The 22163-nt window shown below is 33.3% G+C and overlaps 1 protein-coding gene across 1 annotated transcript in view; it reads right to left on the bottom strand.

Moving 5' to 3' along the window:
• The window catches only part of LOC134692561 (uncharacterized), a 108630-nt gene that overhangs the window by 10189 nt on the left and 76278 nt on the right, over positions 1–22163 (bottom strand). The window contains exons 75-94 of the mRNA XM_063553018.1: positions 21545–21686; positions 20838–20941; positions 20053–20256; positions 19398–19572; positions 18962–19236; positions 18402–18557; positions 17499–17886; positions 17168–17316; positions 16240–16508; positions 13556–13776; positions 10891–11099; positions 10209–10395; positions 6545–6718; positions 4830–5285; positions 4279–4429; positions 3098–3237; positions 2754–2863; positions 1709–1859; positions 1041–1155; positions 493–700 (exon numbers count right to left, since the gene is read on the bottom strand). Of these exons, the coding sequence (XP_063409088.1) occupies positions 493–700; positions 1041–1155; positions 1709–1859; positions 2754–2863; positions 3098–3237; positions 4279–4429; positions 4830–5285; positions 6545–6718; positions 10209–10395; positions 10891–11099; positions 13556–13776; positions 16240–16508; positions 17168–17316; positions 17499–17886; positions 18402–18557; positions 18962–19236; positions 19398–19572; positions 20053–20256; positions 20838–20941; positions 21545–21686 (3984 nt within the window). The remainder of the gene's footprint in view (positions 1–492; positions 701–1040; positions 1156–1708; positions 1860–2753; positions 2864–3097; positions 3238–4278; positions 4430–4829; positions 5286–6544; positions 6719–10208; positions 10396–10890; positions 11100–13555; positions 13777–16239; positions 16509–17167; positions 17317–17498; positions 17887–18401; positions 18558–18961; positions 19237–19397; positions 19573–20052; positions 20257–20837; positions 20942–21544; positions 21687–22163) is intronic.

Genomic DNA, 22163 nt, shown 5'->3' with positions numbered 1-22163 from the left:
GGGTCAAAAGTCTAATTTGGCAATTAAATTAGAAAGATCATATCATAGGTAACATGTGCACTAAGTTTGAAGTTGATTGGACTTCAACTTCATCAAAAACTACCTTGACCAAAAACTTTAACCTGAAACTTGCACTATCATTTTCTATGTTCAGTGGACTGTGAAATTGGGGTCAAAAGTCTAATTTGGCAATAAATTTAGAAAGATCATATCATAGGGAACATCTGTACTAAGTTTGAAGTTGATCGGACTTCAACGTAATCAAAAACTACCTTGACCAAAAACTTTATCCTAAACAAACGAACGGACTAACGGACGGACGCACAGACCAGAAAACATAATGCCCCTTTACTATCGTAGGTGGGGCATAAAAATTGGCAAGTACTAAGGGCTATATTTCTTAGACAAGGAAAATCAAAAGACAATAACTGTGTACTGGGACCACTTGAACAAATGAAAATTAATCAAAAGTAATACAAAAAAAAAACTTACAATAATGGGTTCTGTTGGATCAGCCCCTAACAAAGATTCTCCGTACTGAGTGAGGAATATCACTGGTGGATCAAATAAATCAGTGACATTGATCCACAGATAAACAGTAGTACTTAGTGGGGAAATATCTGTCCCAGTCTGATTCTCCAGGAGAATGACAGGAATAATCTCTAAACCTGTACAATCTGCACATGGTGTGTACAGCAACCTGGAAAGAAACAAAAGAGAAAGATGTGACAAAAAATATTCATGGGATGAATGAACAGACTGAATGAAGAACAGTGGTAAAACAGTATATCCCCCCAAAAAACATTAGCAATATGCCCGATATAATAATAAAACAGAAGGATATTGTAATAAAATATCTGAAATTGACATTTTTATAAAATTGAGAATGGATTGAAAGGGGAATGTGTATTAGAGAAACCCCCCGATCAAAGAGTAGACAATATACATTTTGACAAGGGGCTAATGTGGAATAAAATACAAATCATTTGTGAAATGCATAATCTTTAATCCATCTTACTTTGCAGACAATCATAACTTACAATCCTTCCACTGTTAACGTTGGAGTACCCATATCATAGGTTTCTGATGAATTCAAATAAAACAGAACTTGGTCACCTTCCTGGTCTATGGCCTTCAGAGGATACTGTAAGGTACCTGTTAAATATAATATCATGTCCTTACTTGTATGAAATAAAGTACACTACTCAAGGATACAGTAGATATATATCATATTTGATAACATAGACAAGTGCAAGATACACAAAAACACAAATAAATGTCATATTTAGGTGCAGTCATTTTGTTCCAGCTGCTTGTTGTAAGATGTATAATTTGCTTTTAAGCATTAGTTTTTTTAGGTACCTATATAAAGTTCTATATCCGTCCTTATTATATTATGGTTAGTATTGCAGGTTGTTAATTGCATTTTACTTGGAGATGCGAGGGCTTGATATTGTCCGAGTAGACAGGAACGGGTTTTTATCATCTTAAGGTGAAACAGTTTTTTTTAAAGTAAAACTTTGCGAAATTCCTGGTTTTTAAACAAAAATTTACTAGCCCCATCAGACTACTTTGATGAAAACTTAACTTGCCCTCCCTAATTTTGAATAGCATCAATCCCTGCAAATAGGGAAAAGTAATGCACAAAGGTAGCATTGGCGCAAAAAAGACCAGATATCTGCCCTATATTTGTAAATCAAACTCTTACCTTCATCTTCAGAGAATGTTATATTTGTTGGTCCCTCAAGTTCTGGTGGTGTATTGACCAAATCAATTAAAACCAATGTCTTGGAGAATAGTGTCTCATACATAAAGAAATCACTGATCTGTCCATCTGATGAAGACCAAGTGTTACACACCTAGAATAACAAGAAATACAAAGTAAAGTCTTGGAGAATAGTGTCTCATACATAAAGAAATCACTGATCTGTCTGTCTGATGAAGACCAAGTATTACACACCTACAATAACAAGAAATACAAAGTAAAGTCTTGGAGAATAGTGTCTCATACATAAAGTAATCACTGATCTGTCTGTCTGATGAGGACCAAGTATAACACACATATTAACAATGAATACCAACTTAGTCGTTTTTGAAGACTTTAAATAATTTTATGTTCTATATAATTGAAAGGAAAATAAATGGCAACATTTGGGGTTCAGTGAAAACTGTTTTTGCAATCATTGAATCCGATATATGGCGGGTGAACAATAATTCATTTTGGTAACTTTTTTTTATATTAAGTTGCAGCCTCATGATTAAATTATGTCCAAGGTTAAAGTTGTCTTTTTCACATTGTTTTACATCTCCCCCTTTTTTTCTAATTTAATATCAATATGTATCATAGATCAAATTTATATGTTCAGAGTATGTTTACTTGTTTTTGTTATAAATATGTCATTTTGATTTCAATTATAGCGTGTCTTATCATGTTGTAATGTTGCACAACTAAAGGTTGGTGCGTGTTTAAAAATTCAAACCCACAGCATGTGTTCAGCATGTGTTAGCACCTGTCCTAAGTAAGTAACCTGTTGTTTTGTGTTTTTTGTTAGTTGATATGGTCGAAAAGTTTCTAATTTTTTTATACAGATTAGACTGTTTGTTGGTTTTCCTGTTTGAATTATTTTAAGCTAGTCATTTTGGGACCCTTTATGTGTAAGCCAAGTCTCTGTGTTGAAGGCGAACTTTTACCACATCTATTTATTTCTATCAATTTTATATTTTTCTTCATATTTACACTTATTATATAATACCTTGATTTTAATTGCACCAAGATGATCTGCATGAGTGCCGTTCATTTCTAGATCTGTTACACCATCTACACCTAAACAGGACCTACTAGTTATCTCCCATTGTTGATTTCCTGTTCAAAATATATTCAAAATGTTTATTTCACCAATAATCAGGCCTCATACCACATTTTTTTTCACTATTATTCACAGTACTTTTACTGCAAACGTCATCTTGAGGTAAAAAAAATTGCACCAGTTTAAAACTGAAGTAAATCTACCAGCTTAAAAATATGTACAAGCAATTATATCTGTGTTCCATTTATAAGAAATGACCTCAAATTAGTTTTCAAGTGTATAAAACTTACTAGGATTCCAATGTGTGATGATAACTTTCATTCCATTGTCTTTATCATGTTCAGTGTTGTCATACTCCAGAGTTATGGGTCCTGGATAAGGGGCATGTCCAATGGAGGCCAGACCAAAGAGAAATTGACTTTCTATCCATCTGTGCAATAAAAAGACTGCAGTTAACTTGGAATACTTTTCTGTCAGCTCATAAATACTTAAGGTTAATGAAGTCAGTATAATAAGGCATTATAGAAGACCTATTTCATGTCAGCTTTTATTTTTGTTTATGTCAAAAATGTTTTATCTGAAACTTCATCAGATGCATATTGCATATCCTTTTTTAAAATTCTATCGATTTAAAAAAAATTGAATCTTTTTGAGGTTGATTTTCGGATGACATTAATAGCTGCATTATACATCAACATAATTCCTTTAAAAATCCTTGTAATTCTTACACATTGGAGATAATAAATTCAATTTTTCAACTCATAACCTCAATCACATGTAAATTGTATATTTGTAATTATTGAATTTGGTCTATCACATTAATAAAAATTGCTACAGGAAAAAACCAACCAAAAATCAAACTATAAAATGATCTTATTATCATTCAAATGGAAGTTTTGTGTCTATTATTCAATTCTAATTTAAAGCAAGGTGATAGTAAATGGTTTTTTATCAATCCGGTTTTGTTATTAATCACCCTCATCCTGTTTACATTGGTTAGTTTAAACATATTTATTTATAGTGGATTGGGAAACAAGTTTTGCAACTTATATTAATCCCTTTCCACTTTGCGGGTGCGAGTGCTGCCTTGTAGCGGCATTAGCCTTCTCTTTTTCGAAATCTACAGGGGTGTCTTTAACGTGCAAGAGATATGGCTCTCTCTTAACACGGGTCAGCCATTTATTTTCCCCTTCCGACGGACTATCATCGTTTCCTCAAGACCATACTTGCAAATGGTGTCAAGGAAGAGCCGAAAATTGAGATCCTGAAATTTTCATCCCAGACGGGAATCGAACCAGGAACCTTTGTGCTAGTAGTCTGATGCACTAACCACTACACCACGGCTCTACCATTACATTGGTTACAGAAAGTAGTTCAGGGCTGACTACCAGAAGTCTTCTCCACCAATCATATTTGTATTCCCAAATATTCAAATCATATAAAAATTATTAATTTATGTGTTTATACTGACCTTCCATGTAGTAGTCTTTCCAGTTTATCTGTAGTGTTGTATGGGTTGACGATGTATGGTAGGAAACTGTCAGAGGCAGACGACAAATAGTTTTCTGTTAGTGTTGTGTTGTCCATGGGTTGTAATAACAAACTTTGACCAACAAAAATTACTGCAAAAAATAAACACTAATATACATTAACAATAACTCATACTGTGTGGTCTAGAAATTGTCCAAAACATGATGAATAGAAATATAAACTGTGTGGTTTCAGAATCTGAGATGACAAGAACAGGACTTATAAAGGGAAAGACTGAAGGACATACAGACTGACAGACAAATCATTATACTTCAGGGAAATTTGTTCCATGATGCATAATAGTATTGGAAAAAATAAATTAATATCATTTCTTCTCCATATGAGATCATTTTCCATTTGAAACTAAAAGTCAAACATACTTTTCTTATACAATGAGGATATATTATAAAGCTGAAATCTGACAATATTTTGTAATCCTAAAACAACTTGTTTCATGAGAATAAAATGGTTGGATTAAATACTACAACTTACCATCAGGAGTATGAACTTCTATTTCACCACCCTCTAGATGTCTCTTCTTTCTTCTACTATGGATAGCAGGATCAATATCTATTTGAATATTATGCCCATCTGTATCACATGTAGGAGCATTTGTAGAAGAAGGATAGCACACAATAGATTTGTCATTCATTACAAGGACTGAGGCTATCTGGAGTGGTGTACATAACACTGCCTCATTACACACTTGTAGCATCATAAAGATTGTTCGTCCTGGCTCCATCTTAAAAGCATTGTTATCATCACTAAGTCTTTCTGTTTCTGACAGGGAACTATCTTGAACAGGATTAAACTCTGACAGTCGCCTGACGTCTGCTGCATTTATTGTCAGCCAGCCATTTTCTATTTTGATGGTTCCAGATGCATTATGGCCAATCCATGTGCATGGGAAAATGTCATCTCTGAGTTCATCTGAACCCAAACACCAGTCTATATAATGATAGAAAAACAATTTTAAATTTTTATAACACTTATTTTGTCATGCATTTTATTCATAAATTTTTTCTAGCTATTAATTTAACCTGTACAAAATTGTAAGGCATATTAAGCCTGGAAATAAGTTGTAAACCAGGGGAAAGTGGCAGTTAAGCTTAAGGGAGCAGGAGACATAAATAAGTAGTCCTTATGGGCTAGAAAAAAGTGGTAAACCTGGCTTAAATTGAATTAAGTGATACAAAGAAAGCTTTTTATTATTAATTTCTTTTCAAGTTTGAGTGAATAAAGATCTTCATTCATGAAATATTTCCAGTTTATTTCTATGGTGTTGGAAACTAAAGGTTTGATCAACGTAGAAATAAATCACATGAAAACCCCCCAGCGGTTCTTTGAAAACTACTAAAATACTGTAGATTCTAACCAGAATAATTAACTTAAATTCAAAGTATTTGAAACAATAATGTGTCTAAAGAACACGGATGCCCCACTTGCATTATCATTTTCTATATTCTGGGGACCCTGAAATTGGGGTCAAAAATGTAATTTGGCATTAAAGTTAGAAAGATCATATCATACGTTTCAAATTGATCGGACTTCAACTTCATCAAAAACTACTTCAACCAAAAACTTGAACCTAAAATGGGACACATGGACGAACAAACCAACAGACCAGAAAACATAATGCCCCTCTTCTATCGTAGGTGGGGCAAAAAAAATTATCAGCTAAGAATAAAATAAAAACAAGTGAAACTGTGAGCTACTGCTCACTGATGATACCCTCATCGCAAGTGGATAATATCAATAGTGTAAAAATTGCAAGTGTTCAGTAATCAGGAAATTGTCAAGTGATGAATCTGAAAACGCATCACACAGTATAGCTGACTTATATAAATCCTGAAACCAAATTTCAGAAATCCTTGTATTGTAGTTTCTGAGAAAAATGTGACAATAATTTTCAACTTGACTATCATGTGTAAAATCATACAAGTGTTCGGTAAACAGGAAGTTATCAAGTGATGAATCTGAAAATGCATCACACAGTATATCTGATTTATATAAACCCTGAAACCAAATTTCAGAAATCCTTGAATGGTAGTTCCTGAAAAAAATGTGACGAAAAAATATTCATGGGATGGACTGACTGATGGATGGAAGGACAGACAGAGGTAAAACAGTACACCCCACTTTTTTGAAAGCGGGGGTATAATGACCAGCTTATTTTTTAGGATACAAAGTCCTGTATTAAAACTTACCATATCTATAAATAGATTGATCTGTTCCCACTGTGAAGGTCATTCCCATTGAAGAATCAAAAGTTGTTGTCCTGGAACCAGTTGGATAAACAGTAAAACCAGCAAAGTCAGAAGAATCAGGAATAGTAACACTTACTCCATCCGCTGACGGTGGTTCTAGTAAAACTCTCACTCCTGTAAAAAACAGGTATTATAAAACACAACACATACAATCTCACTTAAACAATAAGAGTGCACACACTGAAATTTCTCACCTTCTTTACTGACCATTAATATTATGTTGATAGTACTAAATATAAAGTTGTCCTACAACTATCACATAAACATAACATGATCCAAGAAGTGGTCATTGAACCATCAAAATGAGGTCCAGGACAATGAACATGTGGCAGACAAAAACTTCGTAACACAAGGCATCTATATACAAAGTATGAAGCACCCAAGTTAGTTTATTTAGCCACAGAATCACTATGCCTATGTAGAGCTTTCTGTAACTAAAGTTGCAGGCTTGGAAAAAAATACTTTGGTTTCATTAATTTTCCTGTTGTACCTTTCATAACTATTTTAAGATGGATAGCAAACCAAACTTTATGTATTTAATCAAAATAAAAATGTTGGCTCCATTATTATCACAAATACATGGAGATGATGCCACCCCTTGCATACAACATCAAAAAGGGACATAACTTAAAAACGATTCAAGTGATGCTACCCAAATTTGTACTTGATCTGAGTTTTGTGGAAATAAGTATTGTGTAAAGTTTGTATTGTGTAAAGTTTTATAAAGTTTGATTGGGGCAAACCTAAGTTACTGAACAGGAACTAAAAATTTTGCAATTTTTCAATTTATAAAATGGCATTACTAGAAAATGGTTAAAGTGATGTCACCAAATTTCAACTTGATCTGTGTTTTGTAGTAATATAAGCATTGTGTTTAAAGTCATAAGAAACGAGTGACAGGTGAAAAATAATGTTCTTCCAATTCTTGAACCAACGCATACAAACATCATAAACTTAGTCTTCTGTGTTCGAATTTATCATTTTTTTCGTGTAAATATGTATAATCGTCAATTTTTTTTTCAATCGGTCAGTGTTGTTGTGAAAATATTGCAGGTAATTAAAGTTCGTGTTTTGAAGCCGAAGTTTAACGATTGTCACCTGTTTGTCAACCGGATTTTTACGAGATGGGTCACACTAAGGTCACCTTGCATACGGAAAATATATCGGGGAATTGCTTGCTGGAAGGAAGCAATTCAAATAATGTAAACTTCTTCTAAATATGAATAAATTAAAGAATTTTCTTCAGAAAAAAGTATATGTACATAAGTTTTACAATGAAAACTATCCATTGAGTTATAAAAAACATATGCATTATTTTTTTTGGATTTGAGGTTTCTTATGACTTTAAGTTTCATAACATTTGGTTTTGGAAAACTTAATTAAGATAAGAAACTAAACATTTGGTGATTTGTTTTGCATAACTCTAGAATTGTTAGAGTGACACTACCAAAATTTAAACTTGATCCATTTTCTGTGGTAATAAGCATTGTGTTTAAGTTTCAGAATGTTTGGTTGAGGAAAACTTAAGTTAGAGAACGGAAACCAATTTTGAGACAGATGTACAGATGGACAACGGTAAAAATTAATGCCCCCCTCCACTATGCAGGGGCATAAAAACAATATCATTGTACCAATCTGTACAAAAAGCAGAGACCAACATCTTAATTTTTTTGCAATATACAAAATAACAAAATGAATCTTTTTACCTAGAAAATTTTAATAGATAGGTCGCATCTGTATAATACAGCAAAATGATCTACATTACAATACCTACAAAAATGTCAATATTGCACTTAGATGTCATTTTGACTATTTTTTTCATAGTTTTAAGGCATATCATTTCAACGTTTGAAAGGTTATCTATTTATGATCTTGTGACTTTATGAGCCTCTTGTGTTGTAAATATACTGTTTTTATTTAGGTCTAGGTGAAAAACATTGCTGTCAATTCATGTCAATTATTAAAATTCAAAGTCAAGAATGTTAAGGACCTTGTTTTTTTTGTGCTAATATTTTTTGTCTTGCAAAAAACTGCTATTTATAGTATACCAATAGCAATAATATTGATGAATTGAACAGCGTTACTGCATGGACAGCGGCAGTATCAAATGACATTCAGAGGTATATCAATATTAGTTACTATCCTCTTCAGTTGAAAATACATCAGTTTTATTTAATTTGCTATGCCACTTAAAATTTCTAGTTGGACATTAGGGGTGGTGTTCTCGAAAGTATCCTAAGATTCGTCCTAAGACACATCTTAGACCAATTTTAGGATGGACTTAGGATCAACTTAGGACACTCTTAAGTTGTGTCTCGAAGCTATCTCAGACGAATCTTATGTTACTATGTCCTAAACATATCCTAAGTCGAAATTTTAAATTGTTAAAGACATTTTTTGATAAAACATTTATTAATAACGAAATTATTTAATAAAATTTATTACAAATTTTTTAATAACATGTACAGAATAAAATGCATAAATAATATGTAATTATATAAAAAAAAAGATTGTTATTTAAACTGGTAAACAATTTGTTTTGAAATGAGAATTAAATTTGTAGTGTAATCTTATCGTGAAACATGAAGTTCAAAGTTTAAAATCATGCACAATTTCTTCATATACACTAGAACACACCCGTGATATCGCGTGTCCGTTACCGAATTTAGGTATACAAGCCTTATTTTAGTATTAGTATTGTCATCTGATAAAGTCATGCCGATTATAAGATACACAGTTTTTCTCTGCTTTCAAATCTTTCTGTTTGAACCCGTCGAACTGGAACTTATCAATTATTGGTAATATTAATTATTTGGAAAACAAAAGGTCCTGGAATGGAGTAGTTTTTAATCAACAACATTGTCCTATATTAGTTATAAATAAAGATGAATTCTTTGATTCGCTGTTTTACATCATGTATGCCCACTAACAAATTGAAAACTGTTCCTCATTTTTAGTCTTGTTATCTTAGAAAGTCTTACTGATTAAAATACTACCTATATTAGTTATTAAAGTCTTACTGATTAAAATACTACCTATATTAGTTATTAAAGTCTTACTGATTAAAATACTACCTATATTGGTTATAAATAAAGATGAATTCTTTGATTCGCTGTTTTACGTCATGTATGCCCACTAACAAATTGAAAACTGTTCCTCATTTTTAGTCTTGTTATCTTAGAAAGTCTTACTGATTAAAATACTACAATAGGTAGCTATTTGACAATTTAGTAGTGTCAACACTGTGATTATGACCCGTGTATATAGCATATTAACCCTGAATACACCGTTTGGTGGGGATGCGGAACGTACAGATTAGGTAATAGGTACCAGGTGAATATACTATTGGTATCGGTATCGGACTCGACCCGGAACTTCTTAATTATTGGCAATATTAATTACGTGGAAAACAAAAGGGACTGGAGTGGTGTAATTTTCAATCTAGACCTTTGTACTATATTAGTGATATATAAAGTTGAATTCTTTGATTTGTCGTTTTTACATGATGACGGCTGAAAAATTGGACTTCGTAATTTTAGTATTATAGATTTCAAAAATGTTATATATAATGAAAATGACTTCCTCTTTCAAGAGTAACTATTACCTGTCATATCAGTGTGTGTAGCTTCAAGTCCTGCCCCATTCTGACACCGTACTGACACATAGTAGGTCTTATTGTTCTGGAGAACTCCTTCAAAGCTGTTGTTACTGGCTATCTGATCCTCTCCAACTGATGTCCAGGGCTGTAAATCCTCACCACCTACTGATGTACCTATAGCCCACCAATTTTTCTGTTAAGTATATAACACAGAATAAAAGAAGTACACAAAACTCAAATAGAAATATTAGAATGTAGCTACCAGTATCTTTGCATTTAGACTCTGTTTACTATGTGGCTCATCCAGCAATACACAAAACAGCTCTAATACTAATAAAATTATTTTTATTGAAATATGACTATTTCGACATTGCTTTCTATTTTTCCCACTTATCAATCCTGTTCTTTAGGATTAGTTATTGATTTAATTCAATATTTTATTAAAAATAACTGTTAATTCCAGTTTGTTGTGTTCTAATGATTTTTTTTCATAGATATATCATCTGGAATTTAGGAATTTCGTAATTTTATGATAGATGGACTGTGCAATATTTAGTGCAAACATAAAGAGTTCACAACAATCTCACGTGTTTCTCGTCTGATCATTAAACTAAACGCAAAAGAATGAAATAACTTCTATTTCAAAGGTTAATTAGAGAGAATAAATGACTTTGAAATTGGCACTCACCACAATTTGACTTTCCTCATCAATACATCTCCAAAATGCTTTGATTGTACTGTTTGATGACTGGAAGCTGACAGGAGTTAGTTCCCCTTGTTTGATGTCAATATACATTGGGGTCATCTGATCAAGGTCAAACCATGGTAATGTATCATCAATATAAAACACAGATGAGGATGCCTCAGCTGACTTTCCTGAACTTAGGACGGCTTTTACTAGAAACACAAAAAACATGTTCTTAGAAATGTAGGATGCTATGTTTTTAGTCCAATGTTATCATTCAAATGATATGTTTGTAACATTAAGTTTGATAGGATAACACAAAATATATCAGGGTATAAATGCAATGATTGATGGTTTGAAAATGAGCCAGCATGTAATTACCAATGTATTTTTTCATTTGTGTAAGAATGGAAACATTAAAGTGAAGGTCACAACTTACCATCAACTGGCTCTTCTGAATCAGTAGACACAATTTGAGTTTATCAAATCCCCTATTAATGCATGCACATGTTCAAACACAGCACTAGTTTCCTCTAATTATAAAAAAACCCTTTTCGATCTCTTCATTTTTCAGTTTAATACTGATGACAAACCAATAGTTCTCATAAACTTTCCAAAAATAAATTGTCTGTATTTCTGTTACAAAATAAACTTCTTTACTGATATACTCATTACTGTAAGTTCAGATATTATTGTGAGGTTTTTATTAAGGTAAATAATGCAACCGTTTAAATTGCAATAAGACACCCCATTTGATATCTGAAACATTTTTCAGTATGCAAATTTTCCTGAAATCAAATTAATTAATCTTGCATTTTTTACCATTCTCAAAAATAGTAAATGCAGCCAATACTTTCAGAATTTACAGTATATAAAAGCTAGGCTAGAAAATGTGTAGAAAGCATGAAATAAACATTCACAGTCCAAGTCCTACAGACTCTGGTAAATAGTTTTATTACATTGGTTACAATAAATTACATTGATTTCCCAGTTAGATAAAAACCGATAATTTCACATGTGAAATAAACGTGGTTATTTCACTCTCTGACGTCATACAACAATAGGCGTTGTCAAGACGTCGATAACGTTGGAAAAACATATAGTCCCTTACATTTTCTACATTAATTTCATAAAAAAAAGACGTTTGACAATGTAATAAAAAGTATAACTAATCTCCGTATTTGATTATAACTAGAGGCTCTAAAGAGCCTGTGTCGCTCACCTTGGTCTATGTGAATATTCAACAAAGGACACAGATGGATTCATGACAAAATTGTGTTTTGGTGATGGGGATGTGTTTGTAGATCTTACTTTTCTAAACTTTCTTGCTGCTTACAATTATCTCTACCTATAATGAACTTGGCCCAATAGATTCAGTGGAAAATGTTAGTGAACATTTACAAATTTTAAGAAAATTGTTAAAAATTTACTAAAAAGGGCAATAACTCCTTAGGGGGTCAATTGACCATTTTGGTCATGTTGACTTATTTTTAGGTCTAACTTTGCTGTACATTATTGCTGTTTACAGTTTATTTCTATCTATAATAATATTCAAGATAATACCAAAAACGGCAAAATTTCCTTAAAATTACCAATACAGGGGCAGCAACCTACTAACCAGTTGTCCAATTCATCTGAAAATTTTAGAGCAGATAGATCTTGACCTGATAATCAATATCAACCCCTATCAGATTGCTGTAAATGCTTTGGTTTTTGAGTTATAAGCCAAAAACTGCATTTTACCCCCTATGTTCTATTTTTAGCCATGGCGACCATCTTGGTTGATTGGCCGGGTCACAGGACACAATTTTTAAACTAGATAGCCTAATAATGATTCATGCTATGTTTGATTTTATTTGGTCCAGTAGTTTCAGAGGAGAAGATTTTTGTAAAAGATTACATAGATTTACAAAAAATTGTTAAAAATTGACTAAAAAGGGCAATAACTCCTAAAGGGGTCAACTGACCATTTTGGTCATGTTGTCTTATTTGTAGACCTTACTTTGCTGAACATTTTTGCAGTTTACAGTTTATCTCTATCTATAATAATATTCAAGATAATAACCAATAACAGCAAAATTTCCTTAAAATCACCAATTCAGGGGCAGCAAATTAACAACCAGTTGTCCAATTCATCTGAAAATTTCAGGGCAGGTAGATCTTGACCTGATAAACAATTTTACCCCATGTCAGATTTGCTCTTAATGCTTCGGTTTTTGATTTATAAGCCAAAAACTGCATTTTACCCCTATGTTCTTTTTTTAGCCATGGCGGCCATCTTGGTTGGTTGGCCGGGTCACCGGACACAATTTATAAACTACATAGCCCAATGATGATTGTGGCCAAGTAGTTTCAGAGAAGAAGATTTTTGTAAAAGTTAACGATGGACGAGGACGACAGACGCAGAAGCCTGACGCCAAGTGATGGGAAAAGCTCACTTGGCCCTTTGGGCCAGGTGAGCTTAAAAGTAAGACAACTTGTGAATGAACGCCGCTTTGGATAAAACTCGTGCTGCGCACTCGTATAATCCATGCGTCGTTCGGTCATGCTTTGTCTTATTTTTTTATATTCAAATATGGCAATTAGTTATACTATAAATCTCATTGCCAATCATATCTCCTTATTTTTCAGTCTCAGTATGTGATACAAAGTATAGATATATAAATACCTGTTAAAAAGTAAGAAATAGATGTGTTGACCAACTGTCCTGTAGTATTCTCCTCCCTCTTAGCAGGCAGGCTGAGATCTGTTAATGTAAAGTTTAACAGTTTCTGTTCTGTTGGATTACATGTGGTTTCACAAGTGTATGGAGCACAAGGACTATAGCATGGTATACAGGGATCCAGTACTTCCTGATAAGATACCACATCTGTCATTAACTGGTCAGTTCTGAAAAAAAAATGTTGGTTACATCAATCTCCCGATATAATGAAGTTCTATGCCACTGTCATGTAAGTGAGAGGTTTTCTAGCTATAAAACCAGGTTAATACACCATTTTCTATATAAGAAAATGCCTGTACCAAGTCAGGAATATGACCGTTGTTATCAATTCGTTTGATCTATTTGAGCTTTTGATTTTCCATTTGATTATGGACTTTACGTTTTGAATTTTCCTTTGAGTTTTGGTATTTTTGTGATTTTACTTTTTTCCACTTTTCCAGCCCATTTAGTTAAGATACAAATTCTAAAGACTGAAGATAATTTTGAGTAAGTAGCTTTGCCATTTTATATGAAAAGGAGTAGAGGCAATAAGGCCTAGTTTTGGCCCAAGAAAATAAAATGTTTGATAACCATTTCAAATTGGCACATAATGTTAAGAAATGCATAGGGTCAAGAAATATAAATGAACAAGAATGTGTCCAAAGTACATGGATGCCCCACTCATACTTTCCTTTTGCATGTTCCATGGAATGTGAAATTGGGTATTAATCTAATTTGGCATTAAAATTAGAAAGAGTATACTATAGGGAACATATGTACTAAGTTTCAAGTTGATTGGACTTCAATTTCATCAAAACTACCTTGACCAAAAACTTTAACCTGAAACTCCCACTTTCATTTTCTATGTTCAGTGGACCTTGAAATTGAAGTCAGAAGTCTAATTTGGCTTTAAAATTAGAAAGATCCTATCATAAGCAACAAGTGTACTTAGTTTCAAGTTGATTGGACTTCAGCTTCATCAAAAACTACCTTGACCAAAAACTTTAACCTGAACGGACGCACAGACGAACGAACGAAGCCACAGACCAGAAAACATAATGCCCCTCTACTATTGTAGGTGGGGCATAAAAACAGAAAGATTATTTTAATCTGATGACGTCACAATTATGTAATAATATGTACTGTTTTCACAAAAACGATGAAAAATACAGAATTTATGCAGTTTTCTTTCTGTTGTTCCGTCGAGGAAACATCCTGTGCAGCCGAGAAACAACAAAATACTTAAACAGAAGCTTTATTATAACTATTGGGATAATCTCAACATATATAAAGTTGTTTCTTGGTGCGCACATACTTTTTCAATCAAATATATACTTAAAATTTGATGAAAAAACAAGGAAAATTACGAAATTTAACATTATATGAAAAATAGGGCATGCTTTGCCATGGTAACTTGTTTGATGTCAAATTTGTTTTGTTTTTCTTCATACCTTTTACCTTAGTCAAGTTTTCAGTAATTTAAAAATATGCATGATAACTTTTAAAATTGCAGTAATTTTTGGGCCAAATAAGGGCCTTATGGCCCCTACTCCTTTGTTGAGTATTTTGTGTGTTGATTGGTTGCTGTCACACTAATACTCATACTGACATCAGTGATCCTAAAAATTAACAGATAAACTCACCCAATACCAGCCTCATATCTGTCGATGGGTATTACTCCCCCATAAAATGGTCCCCCATATCTACACATAGGATAAGAAGAGAGAGGCACCTCTACTTAACAGAAAAACTCACCCAATACCAGCCTCATATCTGTCAATGGGTATTACTCCCCCATAAAATGGTCCCCCATATCTACACATAGGATTAGAAGAGAGAGGCACCTCTACTTAACAGAAAAACTCACCCAATACCAGCCTCATATCTGTCAATGGGTATTACTCCCCCATAAAATGGTCCCCCATATCTACACATAGGATTAGAAGAGAGAGGCACCTCTACTTAACAGACAAACTCACCCAATACCAGCCTCATATCTGTCAATGGGTATTACTCCCCCATAAAATGGTCCCCCATATCTACACATAGGATTAGAAGAGAGAGGCACCTCTACTTAACAGACAAACTCACCCAATACCAGCCTCATATCTGTCGATGAGTATTACTCCCCCATAAAATGGTCCCCCATATCTACACATAAGATAAGAAGAGAGAGGCACCTCTACTTAACAGAAAAACTCACCCAATACCAGCCTCATATCTGTCAATGGGTATTACTCCCCCATAAAATGGTCCCCCATATCTACACATAGGATTAGAAGAGAGAGGCACCTCTACTTAACAGACAAACTCACCCAATACCAGCCTCATATCTGTCAATGGGTATTACTCCCCAATAAAATGGTCCCCCATATCTACACATAAGATAAGAAGAGAGAGGCACCTCTACTTAACAGACAAACTCACCCAATACCAGCCTCATATCTGTCAATGAGTATTACTCCCCCATAAAATGGTCCCCCATATCTACACATAAGATAAGAAGAGAGAGGCACCTCTACTTAACAGAAAAACTCACCCAATACCAGCCTCATATCTGTCAATGGGTATTACTCCCCCATAAAATGGTCCCCCATATCTACACATAGGATTAGAAGAGAGAGGCACCTCTACTTAACAGACAAACTCACCCAATACCAGCTTCATATCTGTCAATGGGTATTACTCCCCCATAAAATGGTCCCCCATATCTACACATAGCCTCAGAAGATGGTGGCATTATCACGTTCCTGAAGCTGGCTCTAGTCGAGAACACATCAAACAAATCTGTAATTGGTGGCACATAATTGTTCTTATTGAAGACATGCAGTAATAGTTTGGTATCACTACTGAATTCTGGGATACCACATATCTTACTGAACATAGAGCCATCTACATACACCTTCATACACCAAGTTTTCTGTAAATATAAAACAAATGAATTCTGGGATACCACATATCTTACTGAACATAGACCCATCTACATACACCTTCATACACCAAGTTTTCTGAAAGATAAAACAAAGAATTCTGGGATACCACACAGCTTACTGAACATAGACCCATCTACATACACCTTCAAACACCAAGTTTTCTGTAAAAAAATAAAAAATATAGAATTACTGTAAATTCAGAAATTATTGTGATGTATTTATTATCAACTATATCTTTCAAGATTTTTCTTATTCACATGTTGATGAAGAAAGGATTTGTTTGTTAGAACAGCTTTTGGGTTTGTTTAAAGTAATCATTCCCTGTTAGCAGGATGATCTATCATTTACTTACTAAGTTCCGTAAGTTTTATCAATTTGGATAAAGCAAAATTAAGTCAGAGTGCAGATAGGGAAAAAGTTTTTCAAAGTTGTAAAGGGACATAACTCTAGAACGGTAAATGATAAACAGCCTAAATTTAACTCTCGTCTGCAAGTATTGATTCTTACTCTTAGCTTAAAAGTTGAGGTTAAAAAAATTGGAAGCAGAAAACTTAAGTTAGAGTATGGAAACAAAAATGGGATGAAGGGAATGACAAGGGTAACACTTAGGAGCATTGCCTACTGCAGGGGCTTCAAATGCTCTTACCTCAATCTGGTCATACTTCTCATAATCGACTACCATCTTATAGTCATGGAAACCAGCTGATGGGTCAAAATCTAAGTCATCCTCAGTGTAAAGTGGAGTTAGAGAATCATTGTACAATCTACACCAGGATACTAAGTATGGACTTGTACCTGAAACAAATAGTTAAACATATAAATTTAAACCAAATCAGGATCACTCTACATTTAAAAAAAACCCAACATATTAACTGTGTAGTATTTTAAAATTATAAAGCTTCCATTTTCACTAAACCTTTACACAATTTTATTTAGGGGCCAGCTTAGGTCCACCTCCAGGTGTGGGTTTGTCTTGCTGAGTTTGAAACCCATTGGTGGTTTCCATCTGTGATCTGCTCTTAGATCAGGTTGTGGTGTCTTTGACATGTTTAATTCCTCATACAATTTCTCTAGACAATGTAACAGTAAAGGATGGTACTGACCTGCCACAATCTGTATACCACATGATGGACGAGCAGGTGATGTACTGGTATCTACTGGTTCCTGTTTGGTAACAGTTGTGTTGACAGTGTTTGTGATATTGTATACAATGTCTACTTCATCAGTTTTTACAGTCTCAACTATTTCATATGGCTGTGTTGTTGTCGGTACCATGGTAGTGGTAGACATTGTAGGTGGCGCTGTCACATTGTCATTACCAAACTTATCAGATAAATATTTGGTACAATTACACGCAGTGCAGTTCTACAACAAAAAAGAGAATCATGTTGTTATTTATATGCTGCATGTGTAGCAAGACTTGTTTACCCACCCAGAGCATCTTAGCTTATCCCAAGTATTTTATGGTGTTCCTGTTGCTCAGTCTTTACTTTGGTTTTCTATGTTGTGTTTTGTGTTTTGTGTACTGTTGTTTGTCTGTTTCTTTTTTTAGCCATGGAATTGTCAGTTTATTTTTAACTTAAGAGCTTGATTGTTCCTTTAGGTCCTCAATGCTCTTTAACTTAATAATTTATTTGGCCTTCTTAACTTTTTTTGGTTCAACCGTCACTAATGAGTCTTTTGTAGACAAAACATGTGTCTGGCGCTAATACCAAATACTGGTATCTATGATGATTTTACATTATTAAATATACCACTCAAGAATGCTAAGAACTTTTTTGATTGGAAACAAAATAATGTTAAAATCCAATCTTGTCTTGATTTATCACTTATCCAGTGCTAAATGTAAAATACAGCTGTTGTAAGGCATTCTGTCATACCTCTGGTAAAGGTGTAATAAAACAACAGCTGCAGACTTCCTGTGTCCAGTCTGATTCCCTGTAATGATTGAAGGTGGCTATACCATCTACTGGTCCCTCCCATAACATCACTTCTGTAACAGCATGGCCGTCACCATTGGCTGCTTGGATGGATACCTAGAAAATGTAAGTAAACAATCATGTACAAAGGTGAAGACAACTTTTTTGCACTGCAAAACATCAGCATTGTATGAGTTTTTTTCTCATTGTTGAAGGCCTTACAGTGACCTAAAATTGCTTTCATCCACTTCATTTGAAATTTGGTGGATAGTTTCCTCATTAACAATCATGATGAGTGTGGCTTTTAATGACCTTGACATCCCATTATAGTCTTGCACTGTAGATTATTGGTAATCATACCACATCTCCATATATTTTTTTATTGCATTTAATGATATTCAGTAAATTATTTTTCACTTCTACAAAATAATCCTACCGGATATTCCCCATCTTCACTGAAATGTGAAGGCTTATAAAAAAATTTAGGAAACAATTCTTTAGTGAAATAAAATCTATCCAACCTTATATTCGCCACCTCCATTGAAATCAGCTGGTCTATAATATCCTCCTGTAAATAACTGCTCCTTTTTAACATCCCGAGCCAGTTTTATCCAGATCTCATCCTCTTTTGTATGGTTTCCCACATTCTGAGCCCTGTATTCCAGGTTCCACTTCTCCCTACTGGGATCCTCCATGCCCGTCTGCACTACTGTCTTCCAGTTTGTACCACTGACCAATGATACTGGATTACTAGGACATGTGACAACTGTTGGAGAGGCCATGTGTAGGAAAATACCTAAAAAATATAAACTCATCTAAAACTTGAGTTAAGACACATATTGAAATAACATGATTTAACATGGTCTAGTTCAATATGTAACTTAACTAATAAACAAGCTAATGCACCCACCTTTTTAATTCCTAATTCTACTTACTGAACCTTGCAATAAAACTTACCAGATACATGCAATGATGAGCTAAACCAAACTTGATCATTTCTATAATCCAGTCCAGCTACAACTCTACCAGCTGTTGGTTGACTACCATCATAAAAGACAGAGTTAGACTGGTCCTCAATGAAATGTCCTGCTTTGTTTGTTACTCTTAGCTTCACTTTGTATGGCATGTCATTCTAAAACAGAAAAATATAAAATATGAGTTTTCAATCATTTCTTCTGAATAACATACAAGTCGTATCGGATAGAAATAAACAATATATTTTCTACATTTATGTCTTCAGTTTATGCACATGTTCTTTTAATTCAGTGTTTTAATTATACTCAATCAAAGGTAAAAAGATACTGAAGTTTGAGGTTTAACATTTTTAGTGTGCATTGTGCATAAATGCAACTAGACCTTTTTTGTTACAAACTTTCTTTTTAAACATCTCAAAGACTTCCATTTTCTTTAAATTAAAGAAATTCTACTTGGGTATATATCCTGTTTAAATTTTTTCCCCTGAAAAAATTCCAAATTTACAGAATCTTATTCCTTGTACATAAAGTATATTGTCAAATATCTGACCTATACTTATTTTTAATAAATTATTTCATGATTGATCTTTTAAATAGAAATTAAAAAAAGTGATTTTTTGTTGTACAGTATTTATTACCTGTAAAGCCAGATCAACAAATTTATAGTCTGTAAAATTACTGTCTAAACTAATCCAATCCACTTCCACATTCTGTGTGGAACCTACGTTACAGGAACTATTCCTCCACAATGAGACTTCGTAAGACTTGATGTCAGACTCAGGGTCTGTGTAATTCTCCCAATATACATATAATGAAGAACTGTCAGAGGTGTAACTTATAGGCTGCAAAACAGTGTTAATCGTATAACTACTTGATAGCTTTCAGTTACGATTCACATTTTTACAACATTGTAATTATTGGTCAAATACAAATTTTGCAAATTTAAAATGGATTTTGAAGCCTCTTTTATATTCAATCATACAATAAAACCTGCTACATTCTATATGTGCCTATCGCCAGTCAGAAGCCAGTAGTTCAATAATTATCATTGATTCATTTCTGTAATACTTGTTTTTTTACTAATATTGTTTCGATATATTAGATTGTTAGTTTTCTCAATTGAATTGTTTCATATTTTTCAATGTTGGAGCCTTTTCCTCACTGGCAATCATACCTTATCTCCTTATAACAAAAGACTTTCCAATTTTGAAGAAGAAACATGCAATTTCTGTGTCATTAGGTCTCTTGTGGAGAGTTGTCTCATTGGCAGTCATACCACATCTTCTTTTTTATATATATATACCAGGTAATATCACATATATGAAACAGTCTACTGAACCAGATTTTAAGAATTTTTTTATGTCATTTTGCTTCTGTCATTGAAGTATATCTCTTCTTTTTCTGTTTATATACAAATACTAACCATATCAAAGTAAGGCCCAGTCTTCATTCTACCAACCAATGGAGGGCTGTTATCTATTGTGAACTCATGGTAGGTCATGTTACATTCTCCAGACCGGTCTACACCTGTAAATGTCAGAGCAAAAATAAATATTATGTGCTGAATTAACTTTTTGTTTATTTTAAATGAAGGGTCTTGCACTTCAGCTTACTACCAAATATTATTGAAGAATTATATTTGAAAACTTTTCATCAACAAAGTACGGATAAGAACCATTTAAATTACCAAAAACAAATGCTCTTCTTTCTCCTTGGAGGTAGCACTTTTCCCACAAATCAAACCTCTTTGGGAAGATATTTGATATTATAGATTTTTGTTTTGTAAAACCAACTGGGATTTTTACCAGTATACTTACACAGGATTAGCAGTCAAATTAAGTTCTAAAAACAACCCAAAGTGAAGGTAGGGGTAGTACAGAATTTTAGTATAAGTTTAAAACTCTTAAAAGTTCGAGGCAAATAAATTTGAAAGTATGCTGCACTACTCTATGATTTGAACTTTGAAAAAAATTGAAGTGAATATGAACTTTCCATTCTAAGATTTAATTTTTTACAATACTTCTTAGTGAAGATTCACATTTTTTTTGGTGATAAAAGGAGTTGTTTCTATAGGAAACTTTAGAGGTGCAATCTGTAGTTTTACCAATTGAAATACTTCTGTATGCTTACCCATAACAAAGACATAATATTTCCGTCCTGCAGTAAGGTTTAAGTTTTCCATTTTAATGTAGGTGTCAGTTTTGATGTTGGTCAGATTGTATTCTGTAAACATTTTTCTCTTCTCTTCATTAGTTGTATCTCCTCCATCAACCTTAAGTAAAACAGGAATAAAAAATACACTGAAACTTCATTATTATTTGTTGGTAACTAATTTTTGGGGATTTTGTGGGTATAGGTGAACAACTAAATAAAATGTTCAATTGATGATACATTTCTTTAATCTTGAAAGCAGACTTCAGCATAACCAAGAAAATTTAATATGCATGAACGTGCAAATTTTCCTTAATCCATATAAGTTGGTACCCACTACAAAAAAAGTCAAACAATGAAACATGACTACATCTTTCAATACTTAAATTTTTTGTTAAATAAAATTATAACTTAAAATTTTTAAAAGAGAAATCACAACTTGTTTTTTTTAACAGATTTTTATTCTCAATGTGAATATTTAGTATTTTTTGTGTAACAAAGGACATTAGTACAAATATGGATAATGAATATTGGAAAATAACATTTTACTTGCAAATGAGAATACCACTTAGTTTCTATGGCATCTGTAGATTAAGCT

Source organism: Mytilus trossulus, chromosome 12 (assembly GCF_036588685.1).
Source record: "Mytilus trossulus isolate FHL-02 chromosome 12, PNRI_Mtr1.1.1.hap1, whole genome shotgun sequence".
NCBI lineage: Eukaryota > Metazoa > Mollusca > Bivalvia > Mytilida > Mytilidae > Mytilus > Mytilus trossulus.
The sequence above is the reverse complement of the archived record's forward strand: the minus strand, read 5'-3'. Positions and strand labels throughout refer to the sequence as shown.